The sequence below is a fragment of the Bufo bufo genome, chromosome 6, assembly GCF_905171765.1.
Source record: "Bufo bufo chromosome 6, aBufBuf1.1, whole genome shotgun sequence".
NCBI lineage: Eukaryota > Metazoa > Chordata > Amphibia > Anura > Bufonidae > Bufo > Bufo bufo.
This window is the reverse complement of record NC_053394.1, coordinates 280,312,238-280,327,410: the sequence shown is the minus strand read 5'-3', so window position 1 is coordinate 280,327,410 and position 15,173 is coordinate 280,312,238. Positions and strand designations below refer to the sequence as shown.

Sequence of the window (15,173 nt, the reverse complement as noted above, 5' to 3'; positions counted from 1 at the left end):
TCTTTACAAAACATCTTTAGTTCATTCAGGTTTGATGGCTTCCGAGCATGGACAGCTCTCTTTAAGTCACACCACAGATTTTCAATTATATTCAGGTCTGGGGACTGAGATGGCCATTCCAGAATGTTGTACTTGTTCCTCTGCATAAATGCCTTGGTCTGCCACTTCCAGCCTTAACTTGAACTGAGCCCGTGGTCTTTCATTTCCTCAATATGTTCCTAACTGTGGAAACAGACAGCTGAAATCTCTGAGACAGCTTTCTGTATCCTTCCCCTAAACCATGATGGTGAACAATCTTTGTCTTCAGGTCATTTGAGAGTTGTTTTGAGACCCCCATGTTGCTACTCTTCAGAGAAAATTAAAAGAGGAGGGAAACTTACAATTGACCACCTTAAATACTCTTTCTCATAATTGGATTCACCTGTGTATGTAGGTCAGGGGTCACTGAGCTTACCAAGCCAATTTGAGTTCCAATAATTAGTTCTAAAGGTTTTGGAATCAATAAAATGACAACAGTGCCCACATTTATGCACCTGCCTAATTTTGTTTAAACAATTATAGCACACTTTCTGTAAATCCAATAAACTTAATTTCACTTCTCAAATATCACTGTGTGTGTCTCCTATATGATATATTTAACTGACATTTTTTATCATAACAACAACAAATACAGGAAAATCATGACGATTAACAAGGTTGCCCAAACTTTCGCATCCCACTGTATATAAAAAGGGGGGGAAATCTGTTATAAATATTGGAATAAAAGAAGAAAAAAATGAAAAATGAATAAAAAAAAGAGTAGAAATAAATGTCCATGGATGGATCTGATATGGGCTCCAATGGATGATATTTCTAACATCTGTAGAGAGTCTTTTAGAGAACCTTTGAGAAGCGGTCCTATATCGAAAAAAGAGTCTTCAGACTGTTTTTGGAATTGCTGGGATTTGTGGTACTACCTGTTGCAGTGCTTATGTTTATTCACATTTGTCTGCTTTGTAGCAGTACTTGGCATTTGAGAGGAAATCTTCCTGCTTGTAGACCCAGATGCTGGAAATATGTACTTATTAAACAAAATGGCTGCCTCTAATGTAACATAACGTATCTTTTAAAGCAGGTTACAACATTGTCATGTTGTTATTCTTGCAGGCCCCATCATTTAAAGAGGACCTGTCACCACTCCTGACATGCCTGTTTTAATAGCTTCATGCATTTCCCATGTAATAACGATTCTGGAGCATCTATTCTTATGACTCTATGTTGTTCCATTCCGCTATTATTTCTACTAGAAGTTATGAATTAATTGCTAGCAGTCTGCAGTAAGGGTACAGAGGTAGCATAAAGCTATCAAAACAGACATGTCAGGAGTGGTGGCAGGTCCTATTTAAGCCCGATTCCCTTACACCTCAAAATTAAAACACAACACTTTTGCCATTGTATGAATTTTTATTTTATCATTTTCTTTTTTTCTTTTATTTATAAAAAAAAACCTTGTAGAACCCACTTAGCACACGGACATAGCGCCATGCGTGTGCATTGTGTGTTTGTGAGGGTGTCTCCTCACATATCATATAAGGATCAGTGCCATATACACTGCGGGCATGCAGGGCTGTGTACAGTTGGCAGTATACAGATTTCTCTCAGTCCCTTCTTCTGTCTCTCAGGGTCCATGACGGAATCCCTCTCCACACACCATGCTGTGTCCACTTTAATTTTGGCACGAAGTAGTGTTTTGAAGGCATCAGCAGGCAATTTCTTCCAGTGTTCCCAGTGTGGCCTGCAATGGCACCATCACAGTGTGGCTAATGGTTTCTGAATGGTTTGGCATGTTGTCACAGGTACTCTGGATGAAAGCAAACAAGGGTTGTAACTAAAGTGTGATAAAATCATGAATCCCTCCTCGTGTTCCCACCCAATATATAGTTTACAGGCAAACAACTCACCAGATCCTCTGTGTGCCTTCCTTCCTCATTATCTCTGCCCAGGAGATCTAAGAGTTTCTCCTTTATTAGCTGAAAACAACAAATAGGTCAATGTTAGGCTGGCCATACACATAAAGCAACAGCTCCTTCAGCTGACAGCTATCACTTCCAATAACCCCAAACACATGTATGCTCCTTGGCAGCAGTGTATCTCCCAGAGAACAAATCCAAATGCCTGATCCATATGCCCACTGACATCTACTGTTGGAAGAGAGTCAAGAGATGCCCATACACATTAGATGGTCATCAGTCCCACCAAAGTTGGTGGGTATAGCCAACATACATCTTATGTATATGGCCAGCTTTGTGTACTGGACTGCAGTGATGATGTCACATTGATAACACATGACCACTGCAGCCAATCACTGAACTCAGCAGTCACGTGTTGCCAACATACCGCCATCACTGATTAAAGTGCAAAGAGATATATGGAAACCAAATCAGCTTACCAAACTCCTCAGTGCAAATCCCATGCTTCAGATGGTGCACAGGGATAAGCTGCTTTGGCTACCGGCAAAATAATCCATGTAGAAAAAATTCCAGCACAACATCCTAAAATCCCTAATTTTTATTGGATCATGTTAAAATCACTGCATCCAAGACAAGGTTTGGATAGTCACCTACTATCCTCGGTCATGGCATAGTACAACAAGACAATTTAAAAGGCCAAGTGGCACTTCTTCTTTTCTAACACCTGCTTTGGGGCTTAACTCATAAAGCTCCTACCTACCTATCAGAATAAAGGTGTATTAGTACTAAGATAGGTAGGAGCTTTAGGGAGTGAACCCCAAAGTGGGTCTTAGAAAATAGGAAGTGCCACCTGGCCTTTTAAATTGTCTTGTTGTCCTTAGTTTTACTATGCCATGACTAAGGATAGTAGATGACTAAGCGAAACGCGTCAGCAGTATGCACTCTTCTTAGATACAATGATTTTAACATTATCCAATAAAGATTGTGGATTTTTAGACGTTGTACTGGAATTTTTTCTACATGGCTTACCGTCATCTCTGCAGTCCAGTAAAAAAAGGCCGTTGGGGATCATCAGAATGGTCAAGGAGTTAATAGGTAAGTGATGCTACTTTGTTATGTTATACCATTGCCTGCCTTCGATCTCAGAGATTTATGGTATATACACAGCACAACCATCTGCTACATTTGTAACTCTCACAGGCTTCACTGGACAGAGGTGCGCTATATGCACAGCCACCTCTCAGTTTAGTTTACTTTTGGATGAAGTCAGGGGACTAATTTCTGCAGAAATCTGTATAAAAAAAAACACTTTAGGAAAGTATCCCATAATGCAAACTGTGAACCTCCTACATTCTCTGTCTAGTCTATACATGGGGTAATTAACTCACGCTTATACCAAAGAGAGGTAACAAACTCTAAAATTTATATCAGTGAGCTATGAATCTCTCCATTAGTCAGCACTGTTTAGACTCTATACCCCGAGGCCTGAATCAAGCAAGCAGAAAAGTGGTTGAGCGTCTTAGATTGTTACATTCCTGCAAAAAATAAAAATGCTGAGTCTCTTACAAAGATTATGGGCTCTAATGGCAAATGAAAAGGGAATTGCTGTTTAAGTTGCTGCAGACGGCATATTTCAATGATACCATTTCTTTTTGTAAAGGAGAAAGAGGTTACTGCCCTTAAAGGCTATGGGCACCTATGCGATTTTTTATATATATATATATATATATATATATATATATATATATATATATTATTATTATTATTGCACTGTACTAATTTGGGGCTACAGATAATTTTTTTTCAATTGATTGTTATTAAAAATGTTCAGCCCTTTTCTCTGTACAGATGTCATTTACTGTGTATTTGCAGAGGAACAGGCTTTCTGAGGCTTTCAGAGTGAGTCCCGTCTGATAGAAGCCATGATGGCTCATGTGTAGCCCTTATTTTAGAATTCATAACAGCTCATAAACACTATTCTAAGCCATATTCTTCCCAGTTTAATAAGAATTTAGGTATATTGAGTGTTTATGAGCTGTCAGGAATTCAGAGGTAAGGGCTACACATGAGCGATCAGGGCTTCTGACGGGTCTCATTGTTAACAGAATGCCTGTCGATGTGCAAATACACAGCTCCCTAGCTGGTATAGATTTTGGTTTTGGCTTACAAACTTGCACACATGAGCCACAATTACTACTACTGAGGCATTTTACTCTTTTTAATTGTGGTTCACCTGATGCAAAGGGGGATAGATTAAGACTGGGGTGCAAAACATCTGTCGTAAAGGGAACCTGTCACCGGGATTTTGTGTATAGAGTTGAGGACATGGGTTGCTATATGGCCGCTAGCACATCCGCAATATCCAGTCCCCATAGCTCTGTGTGCTTTTATTGTGTAAAAAAAAATGACTTGATACATATGCAAATTATCCTGAGATGAGTCCTGTCCCTGAGATGAGTCAGGTACAGGACTCATTTCAGGTTAATTTGCATATGTATCAAGTAGTTTTTTTTACACAATAAAAGCACACAGAGCTATGGGGACTGGGTATTGCGGATGTGCTAGCGGCCATCTAGCAACCAATGTCCTCAGCTCTATGCCCAAAATACAGGTGACAGGTTCCTTTAAGAAAAGTGTTCATATTTGAATATTTAAACCCGTTATACTTACCTCAACAGTTTTAGAGAGTGGTAAAATAAAGTGTTGCTAGGAGGAGGATAAGTAAAATGAGAAAATCCACCCCTTTGACAAAAGTGGAGCTAGCAAAAGGGTGGAGATTAATCGCCAGGGGGATTTTTAAAGTTGATTCCTGCAATTTGTGCCAATTTATCAAATGTCTCACGATGTTTGATAAATTTGGTGCATCTTTAAGTCTAACACTTTTGTCTTGAGATCTTACTATACTTTCTATGCCATTTACTACAGCAAGATTGCAAAAGATTGAGCAACTTTTAAAAAATTTGCAGTTGATAAATTTGGCTTCAATCGTCTCGACTGGATTACCATACCCACTTTCAAAAGTGGAGTGAGTGGTGTAATAATACAAAATGACACCATTTTTCTGCAAATAAGAACACCAAGCCCTATATTGTAACTGTTTGGAGACAGATTTAGGAGCGCGGGGCTTGATAAATTCCTCCTTGGTGTCAGTCTGAAAAATGTTTTATTCTACAGTATAAGTATTTTCTCTCTCAGAACCTTCTAGCTCATGCACTTATTGGCAAGCCTAGAGGCGTCTGCTCATAAAAAGTTGTATAATTTCACAGAAGTGGGTTCTGCACAGATCCATTATTGCTGAAAGACTTGCCCTTTCACAGCGTTGTTTCCCTTGTACTGCACTCTCCTTGAGCCATTCGCATTATCAGGATAATGTAATGACATAACAATTGCTGTAATGTCTGTTCACTTTCTGTAAAGCAGTATACTGACATTTATAACAGTAGTACAGGGCACAGAAATGGGCATGCTTTGAGTATGCGGGGCATTATAGGATTTCATGCCATTGATTTTAATCCTGTTCCAAAAAAACCTGCGTCACTACAGTTTACATGGAAGGAAAATTGTTTGTCCAAATGCGTTTCCATAACTCTGTTCTAATGTGTGCAAATAATTATCACAATGACAGTCATAGGCATAGTCCGTACAGTGCAAAGTCCAAGAGGTGATTCCAGAATCCGTAAATATTAGAGTAGAGGATATACTAACGTACTTTAAAAAAAAATGCATTGGGTAGCATAAATCAGGTGCAACCCTAACTATCAATCATACTATAATGTATCTCATCATTTCAAGCAAATACATCATAGTTACAGCAGTCATTTAACTCTAACTCCGGTGAAGAGGATTAATAGGCCCGGGAGAAGGTGAGATTGGAAAAGATCCCTCATCAATCGGGAGGTGTTCTGGATGTCTATTCTTAAGACTATTGTATCGAATAGACTTAAAGAAGTATTCTATTTATATAAAGTTATCTCCTATCCACGGTACAGGGGATAACTTATTAGATTGGTGGTTCTCCTGCTGCTAGGACCCCACTGATCACAAGTATGGGGACACTATACACTGTGAAGCCCACCAAAATAAACATAGAGGCTGGTTGGGCAGGCGCACAGCTGCTTCATTTATTTCTATAGGAATTCCGGAGATAGCTGAGTACAGTGCTTGGCTATCTCCGAAACTCCCATAATGATGAGTAGAGTGGCCACGCACATGCTCAACCAGCTACTCCATTCATTTCGGGGCTCCACGGGGTACAGGGTCCCAATTCTTGTGATCTGTGGGGATCCCGGAAGCAGCCACCAATCTAATAGTTATCCCCTATCCTGTGGATAGATGATAAATTCATATAACTAGACTAGCTATATATTAGCCAACGTGCAACATGCCATGCAATGCAATAATGTTTTGGTGTTGTCTATTTGCTTGAATTATTCCATGATTATTCACATAGGTGTGCTGTTCAGAGATGGAGCCACCATTGATGGAGCTGGAGTATGCCTAATCTATTGCCTACAGCATATTAGTAGGGATTTCACAGTAAGGACTCTTTCACACAAGCTTTTTCCTGCGGGAATCACGCTCCGTGTGAGTGAGGGATTGTGCGGTCTGGACTTCAGAAGCGCAGGGCATTATCGTGATTGATAACGCTGTGTGCCTCTGCCTGACCACGATGCTGTCAGTGCTATTCTGTTACAGAAAGAGTCACACAGCGTTATCAATCATGATAAGTCCAGACCACACAATCCCTCTCTCAGGCCTCATGCACACGGCTGTTGCCCGGCCATGCCCGTATTGCAGCCCACAAACAGCGGGTCCGCGATACACGGGCACCGGCCATGTGCTCACCGCATTACGGATGCGAACCTATTCACTAAAATGGGTCTGCAATCCAGAAGGTGCGGTGTGGAATGGAGGCACGGAACATGCTCAACGTGTTCTATTATTTTGCAGTGCGGATGGATCACAGACGCATTAAAGTTTATTGGGTCTGAATCCGTCGCAGCATCCGCACAGATAGTGCCCGTGCATTGGTGTCCACAATTTGTTGTCCCCAATGCACGGAACGGCTGAGCAACAGCCATGTCCATGAGGCCTCACATGGAGTGTGATTCCCGCAAGGGACACGCTCGTGTGAAAGAGCCCTAACGTTTAGCTATGCTTAAGAACTCTCAGTTAGTTTGAAACGCGTAAGCAGATTCTGTGTTTTTGGTGATGCGCACATCTTTAATAAGGCTGTAATGTTTTTAGCATTCAGTGATGCTGGAATCACCTCTTGTACTTTATTGGCATTATTCCGTGCATTATGCCCATACCTGGGGGTTTACTATAGGATGGTCAGCTCATAATATTTCCGTTACTTGATAGTCCAGATGCACCTTTATACATACACAAATTCATCATACTGTAGGTCATTAATATACCCTACTGAATGTCAGCAGACTGCAGGTTATTTCATAGCATATATTAGACAATTTATAGTTTACAGATATAGATGCTCAAAGATAAGAAATGAATTTGAAATTGCCTGAAATAGGCTGCTATCTGTAAAGGGGAAACTCGAAAAATTAGAATATCGTGCAAAGTTCCTTTATTTCAGTAATGCAACTTAAAAGGTGAAACTAACATATGAGATAGACTCATTACATGCAAAGCGAGATATTTCAAGCCTTTATTTGTTATAATTTGGATGATTACAGCTTATGAAACCCCAAAGTCACAATCTCAGGTCCCCTTTGCTCAGGGGGTATGAATTAATTAGCTGACTAGAGTGTGACACTTTGAGCCTAGAATATTGAGCCTTTTCACAAAATTCAAATTTTAAGTTCCATTAATGCAATTCCTTTTAAGTTGCATTACTGAAATAAATGACTTCTGCACAATATTCTAATTTTTCGAGTTTCACCTGTATGTATACATGTATCTGTATAATATAATGAACAGCTTAGACTGTGTTACCCACCTCATAAATGTAGTCAAATAGTTCCAGGATAGTCAGGATACTCGCTCCTATGAACAGTCCCATTTGACCCCCAATGTCACCTGGAGGAAAGATGGGTTATACTCACTGTCACAAGTGATAAAATGACCAACACCTCATGAAATATAGAAGAGCATTTTCACTGCAATACATATATATCAAGGGAAGTAACTGACATTGCAGGGTTGATTAGAGAATGAAGGAACGTTCACCATGATGTTCATTTCATTGTCCTTGGTAGTATTTTAATCCCTGAACATGATTCAAAGCTCCAAGGTTAATCAGCTCCTAGCTCGGACGGCCCCTCTGCCTGGCTGCAAGCGCTTGTATTCCCATTCCCCCTATTTAGCAACAATCATAAAATGCATTACGGCTTCCTTCACACTTTTTATGGATGTAACGTTTTTACACGCATTTTTTCAGTGACTTTTCTTATTCTGCCATTTTTACATGCATTTTTTCTAGCCCTGTAGAGATGCCTATGGGAAAATGCTTGGAAAAAATACCCACATAGAGAAAGCCGCATTAAAAAAATAACCCCACTGAACCATTGACTACACCTAAAGTAAGGAAAAACACCAAAAACCCCAGCAGAACAAAAGAGCTGTGGTGCTCTGCTCTCCCTTTCTTATAGGCCAGATGATACCACACAGTAACAAATTCATAGTCTGTCCTAAAGACAATACTCTTTAGGCACTCCCTGCGCCAGAAAAATGACCTTTAAAAGTCTGTGACTTAAAAAAAAAAAAAGTTCAAAGGGCAGTTTATGACATTTTAGCCACTTTTCCGAAAGGTGGCATGGCAAGGGCGAGAAGGAGGTGTGGCCGTTCTGCCGTGACAAATTTATCTTCATTTACGCCATGCTTCTGGTGAAAATGAAGCCAGAATTCTATGTCAGCTCTGAGTTGCTATAGATTTTTGTGTAGGGTTAATTTTTTCCCCCCGTCTGGTCCATTATATATTTTTTTGTGGCCAGTCTATGGAACCATTCACTTCAATGGGGGCGCAACAAAAAAGGAGATGACTCAGAGTACATTCCGTGTCCTTATGTCCGCATGGTCGTTCCACAAAAAAATAGAATATGTCCTATTATTGTTCACGTTACGGACAAGGACAGGACTGTTCCACAAAATGTGGAATGTACACAGCCGGTATCCGTGTTTTGCAGATCTGCAATTTGCAGACCGCAAAACATCCAACGGTCGAGTACATTCAACCTTAGGAATACAGACTGCGGATACACAGGATGCGCTTCATTTATGAAGAGGCCTGTGCGCCACCATAAATTAAGTGTACATTCTCCGGCATCACAGGGAATATCAAGACCGGCGCAGAAAGTGCTGATCTTGATAAATCTCCCCCTTAGGGCTCATGCACATGAATGTGTGCCAGCCTGGCCCATGCTGCGGACCGTAAATTGCAGTCCGCAATGCACGGGCACCAACTTGAGGGGAGCCGCATGCCGACGTGGACCCATTCATATGAATGGGGTCTGTGACCCACATACGACGATCCGCACCGCAAAAAAGTAGTGCATGCACTACTTTTTTGTGGTGCAGAGGAACGGACATTCCGCACCAACTTTCTGGACTATGGACCCATTCTGTGATGCGGGGTGCACACTGCCGGTGCCCATGTATTGTGGACCTGCTGTTTTTGTCCCGCTGTGTGCATTAGCTCTTAGTTTGTAGTTTTTGCTTTTGACCAATAAAATAAAAATTCTGAAAATGTGATAAGGGCGTAGATTCTCTGGAATCGGATAGTAAAAGGAGCAGAACACAGAATCCAAGATTCCCCTGAATCAGAAATAATTTAGATCTAAATCTTTTAACTGTATTCTACCCTCACAAGAAAAGTGTTATCTATCTTCTATGACGTATAAAAATCTGGTACCTGTTAGGCTATGTTCATATATCCCTTGTGAACTTGGGCAGGCTTTTCCACCACTGTATCTGGCATAGCCATATAATGTCACGCAACTCCTTATCCCTATTGACTACAATGGGATTTAACGGGGATCCAGACGCTTTCCAGTAGAAATGCCGGCTTTCAGCTGGACAAAAAGTTCAGATCCCTGTTGGATCCCATTGTTGTCCATAGGGATCTGACAGTGCCCAGCATTATCTGGCTATCCTGGATACGGTGAACTCTGGCCACAGTTCACTACAGAGATGTGAACGTAGCCTGAAACACTTTTACTATGTAAAACATAGGTAGTAGTGTTTGGGTTGGAGATTGGACTTTTTCTTATCTTTGGAACCGTAATCAAGATTTTTGTAAACTGCCAATCTACAGAATAATTCTTGAAAGGTCAGCGCAGCACCCCAAGAGGCCACATTTTATTCTATTTGTATTTCCAGTACTCAGACTGTGTAAAGGGATGTTCATACGACAGATTTTGAAAAAGTGCTGAAAAAAATCAGATCTGAAAAAATCTGCACTGATTTTCTACAAAGTTTTAATGCGTTTTCTGGCACATTTTTTCCAGCTTCCTATTTTTTCAGCTTTCTATTCATTTTAATGGGAGAATCAGCGCTGATTCCACTCCAAGATAGAGCTTGCTGCTTCTTTTTTCCACGCAGTTTTTTTTTAGCATGGAAAAATAGCAAATTCTGCCTCCTATTGAAATGAACAGGAGGCTTTTTAGAGGCGTTATTTTGGTGCTGATTCCAGATTAAAAACAGCATAAAAAATGCAGTGTGAACGGGCCCTAATGTTTCATATTTCAGATATGTTTGTCACTGATTCTCCATCCATGTGTTTGTCAAACTGCTGGACACCTGATACTTCCATGTACAGAATAAACTCACCCAGCAGCCCAGCCACCTCATATGCTTTCCTCTGCTCTATGGTTTCATAGTTCAGAGCTTCAAAGAAGACATCCAGGACAAGAATATTCTCCCTGTTAAGAGATAAAAAAGAATGGTGTCTTATCTACAAGCATTTGAAGCACCATAACACTCAGCTGCTATTTTGTATGCCTTAGGGCTCATGCACACAAACCGTAAATGCAGCCGGTGCCGACTGATGCAGACCCATTCAACTTGAATGGATCTGTGATCCGTCCGCACCGCAACAAAAAAGAGCATGTTCTATTTTTTTGTGATGCGGTGGCACAGACTGACATGCCAAGGAAGCACTCCGTAGTGCTTGCATGGGGTTCCATGCTTCTGTTCCGCACTGCTCCTTCCGGATTGTGAATGGGTATAAATCCGTGAAATGGTGCGCACATGGCTGGTGCCCATATATTACAGACCCGCTGTTTGCACGCCGCAATATGGGAATGGGCTGCTTACGGTCATGTGTATGAGGCCTGAAACATTAGAAAAAATGTTTAATTGAATCCAGTGTATATGTATATTTTTATTATTTCATAGGTTGAGGCCTTTGCCTTCCATCTCATCCTTTTGTCAAGTTTTGCCTATTTTGTTATCAGGTGTCTTATTATTTTTATAATTTTTTAAATTCATATATAGTCCTTTTCCTTTCCCTTCCTCTCTCCTTCCCAACATTAGGTACGTGGACAATTTGCTGTATCTCCCAAATAGGCTCATCCAACAGCCTTTAATTTTGGTAATAATGTTTCCTGTATATCCCTCCCATTTAATTATTGCCAGGATATTTTTTAATGTTTTGGGCGTCATCCCCAATTTGTCTTTGTATTTATTTATTTTTTGTATTTTTTTTTTCTATCTTTCTATGTTTTGATATATAGCTCAGTAGCAGGGGCAGACTAGGAATTTAAAGTTGCCCTGGAAATATTGCAGGTGCATCCAAACTGACAGAAAGTAGGGCCAACACAAGTATGCGGAGCAACACTACCTACAAACTAATGCCCCAGCAGCACAAAATACCTCTCCAGAAGCTGCCCCTTTGTGATGGCCAGTGACAGCTGCCACATTCTTTCCTCCTACTCCAGCTGCCACAGGATTGCAATACAGTTAAATTTAAGAGTCAGGAGGTCAACTGTGGTCGCCAGCCAGGTACATAAGTAGTTGATGCTCCCTGCATTAATTAACTCTGGGAGTGTCAACTCATTACTTACCTGACTGGTGGCTGTGAGGAGGACTCAGATGGGGCCCTGGGTATTGGCCCACCGGGACATTTCCCTGTAGGGCCTATGCCAGTCCATTCCTTAGTGTACTATGTTCAATCCAGATGTTTTGCTAAGATGCCACTGAGATTCATTGTAAAAGCCCACCATATCTACTTTGGTTTTCATTCATATGATCTTCAAAGTATGGAACAGAAGTTCAATGAATGGCAGCAGGTGCAACATGACATCCCCTTGCGAACCATCGATATGTGGTATGACAGGCTCATGATAGGAAGGAAATATTGAGTGCTGCTTTCATGTGTTCCTTGTTACCTTCTATGAGAAGAGGAAGTGAACTAAAGATCCCACCATGTGATGTAGACCTTAAGTGTAAGCTATGAAATACTAAGGAAACAGATTATTTTACTAGTGCCTCTGCTGGTCAATCCTGTTTTACACCTCCTCCCCTCCCCACGCCCTGGATGGGTGGATGTGTTGCCTTTGTTTGTATGTAAATGTGGTATATTCGTATTGTTTTCTATGCTTGTCCATTGTCTAAAGAAGAGGATTGCGTTACAATAAAGGCCTTGAAGCTAAATGCTTGTTTTTGAAACAACTTAGGCCACGTTCATATCTCTGAACGTGTCCGGCAGCCTGTTGCGGCAGAGAAGTTCTGCGGATCCAGCATTGCTGGATTTTACAGATCATTGCCGGATACCTATTGACTGTAATGTGATCCAGCTGCTTTCCGGCATAAATGCTGGGTTTTGGCCTAACAAAAACCGATGCATGCAACAGTTTTTGTTTCGGCTGACAGACGGCATTTGTGCTGGATTCTCTTGCCGCAGATGCGAACGCGGCCTAAGCAAGGTGAGCACTTAAGCCATTGCTTGCTGATGTCAACCAATTAATTTTGTTTTGCAGATATGCTGCCCCATGAAGCGCTCTTCTCCTTTTTTTTTTTTTTGTAGGCCAAACCAATATCCATGAAGTATCATTTGTAACACGCAGTCTACGACAAAATGGTTACCTCAACTAGGTTTGTCAAGGGCTTGGTCAAGACATTCAATCATCTCTTTCCTAATATGCAATACCATGCAAATGTTTTAAGGATGTGTTGAAAAATGCTGCAAAGTAGGAATGCTTTCAAAAATAGAAATGCTAATATTTTATTTTTATCAATTACGGTAACAAAATGCAAAAAAGAGTGAGTGAACAAAAGAAAATTTGAAATCAAATCAACATTTGCCTAAAACTTTTGCCCAATATTGTGTAGATTAGAACTAGTATTATTTGATGTAGGACTCTGTTGGTCTGCTGCTTTAACAAGGTGTAGAATTTGACCACTGAATAGTCAGGTTCTTGCTAGGAGGCCAACTAGAAAACCCTGGTGTAGATGATTAATGTGAAACATTTGTCTTTATTTAACTCACAGTGAAAATCAATATCCCCAGATATTTGATATTAAGTTAGGATGTACTGTAGATATTGATATAGATGATTCTGAATACACACAAGGTCTCCAAGACAATATTACATGAGAGAGAAATCAGAAGCAGACATGAGGTCATTAGAATTTCTCAGTAGTGCAACCTCATTCCTTGTGTATGTACCTTTATACAATCGTATCACATGTTTATAAATGCACATCCTTTATAAACATAAGAAACAATTGTATGGAAGTACATGTGCAAAGAATGAGGCTGCACTACTGAGAGATTCTAATGAGCTTATGTCCCCTTCTGATTTCTGTCTAATGCAATATGGTAGAGTGTCTGGTACATCTCCATGAGCACCCTTCTTGTTGCTTCATCCACCCTTCACATTTACTACTCTCTATACGTACGAAATGTATTTCTCCGACTTATTAAATTTCTTTTCCAAGTACTTGGCAGAAGTCTTGCTGGGGATTTTCACCATGGACAGCTCCTTGTTGTATCTGGTAAGATTACAGGGCATTGTGCACATACAGAATCCGGCATCCTTCTCAGTAAGTATACCTTCAGACACAAGGAAACATTGATTAGGGGCCATTGATTTCCGCCTCTTCACTGTTTGCACATTAGCAAAAGAATATATGCAAATGACAAATTGAAGACGAGGGGATGTTAAAACGAGAGCATGACAACCTTTAATGGCAGTGTGCTGGATGGAGAAGCAGACCGCTGCTGCGCGGTGACTCTCAGCGTGCTGAATTATGCAGTAGATTTGTCTCAAACTAGTTTATGGGTAAAAAAAAAAAGGCTGCGGGGGAGTTGGCACATCATGTGGAACTAGCACGGTCTTAAAGGGATTAGGTTTTCTCAAGCAGAATCATAAACCAGTAAAATGATTTTAACTCAAATATTTCTGTTTCCTTTTTAAATCTACTTTTATAATTATCAGAGGTTTACGCTGGGTTCACACCAGAGCGTACTGAACGGACGTTCTGTATGCGCGATTGTACGGGCGGAGACAAGCGAACACCCATTGTCGCGCGTTCCCGGAAGTCTATGTACGGGCACGCGCGACACTACGCCCCAAAGAAGCTCCTGAAGTTCTTGGGGCGTCTGTCGTTTTACAGCGCGATCGTACGCGCTGTAAAACGCTCAGGTGAGAACCATGCCGATAGGGAAGCATTGGTTTCTCCTTGTTGAGAGTTTTACAGCACGTAGGAACGCGCTGTAAAATGCTCAGGTCTGAACCGGCTGTTAGAGTACACATCTGTACAATGCGGGAAAACACCATCAAAAAGTAGCAGAAATTTTCTGCTTGTTGCAGATTTTCTAAATCATCAGCATGATCATTCTGATTTTCGGAAATATGGCTGACTCCATCAACATATGGGGTGGAATCCATTGCAACTTGACTTTTTCTGCTTAATCAACATGCTCTGGAGTTGTCAAGACCTGCAAAAAACTTAAGGTCCTTTTACACAGACCAATAATCAGGCGGATACTCAGGGATAAGCATTTTTAGAAACACCCGTTCCCGATAACCGGCCTGTGTATAAGGTGCTGGTCTGCTTGTTCATCGGGTGATCGTGTTGTTCCAAAAAGCATTGTTCCGGTGCAGCAGATCGTGCTGTCCAAACAACAATCTTTTGCCTAGTAACAATGCTTTTCTAGGGGACGAGAGATCATTGTAAGGTCCCTTTCACACGAGCGAGTTTTCCACGTGGGTGCAATGTGTGACGTGAACGCATAGCACCCGCACTGAATCCTGACCCATT

The 15,173-nt window shown here is 41.0% G+C and overlaps 1 protein-coding gene across 1 annotated transcript in view; it reads right to left on the bottom strand.

The window, feature by feature from the left end:
* Positions 1–1,662: 1,662 nt before the first annotated feature.
* ASIC2 (acid sensing ion channel subunit 2) overlaps positions 1,663–15,173 on the bottom strand; it is a 448,409-nt gene continuing 434,898 nt past the window's right edge. The window contains exons 6-10 of the mRNA XM_040437139.1: positions 13,809–13,962; positions 10,737–10,828; positions 7,909–7,988; positions 1,941–2,009; positions 1,663–1,840 (exon numbers count right to left, since the gene is read on the bottom strand). Coding sequence (XP_040293073.1) covers positions 1,739–1,840; positions 1,941–2,009; positions 7,909–7,988; positions 10,737–10,828; positions 13,809–13,962 — 497 coding nt within the window. The 3' untranslated portion in view covers positions 1,663–1,738. The remainder of the gene's footprint in view (positions 1,841–1,940; positions 2,010–7,908; positions 7,989–10,736; positions 10,829–13,808; positions 13,963–15,173) is intronic.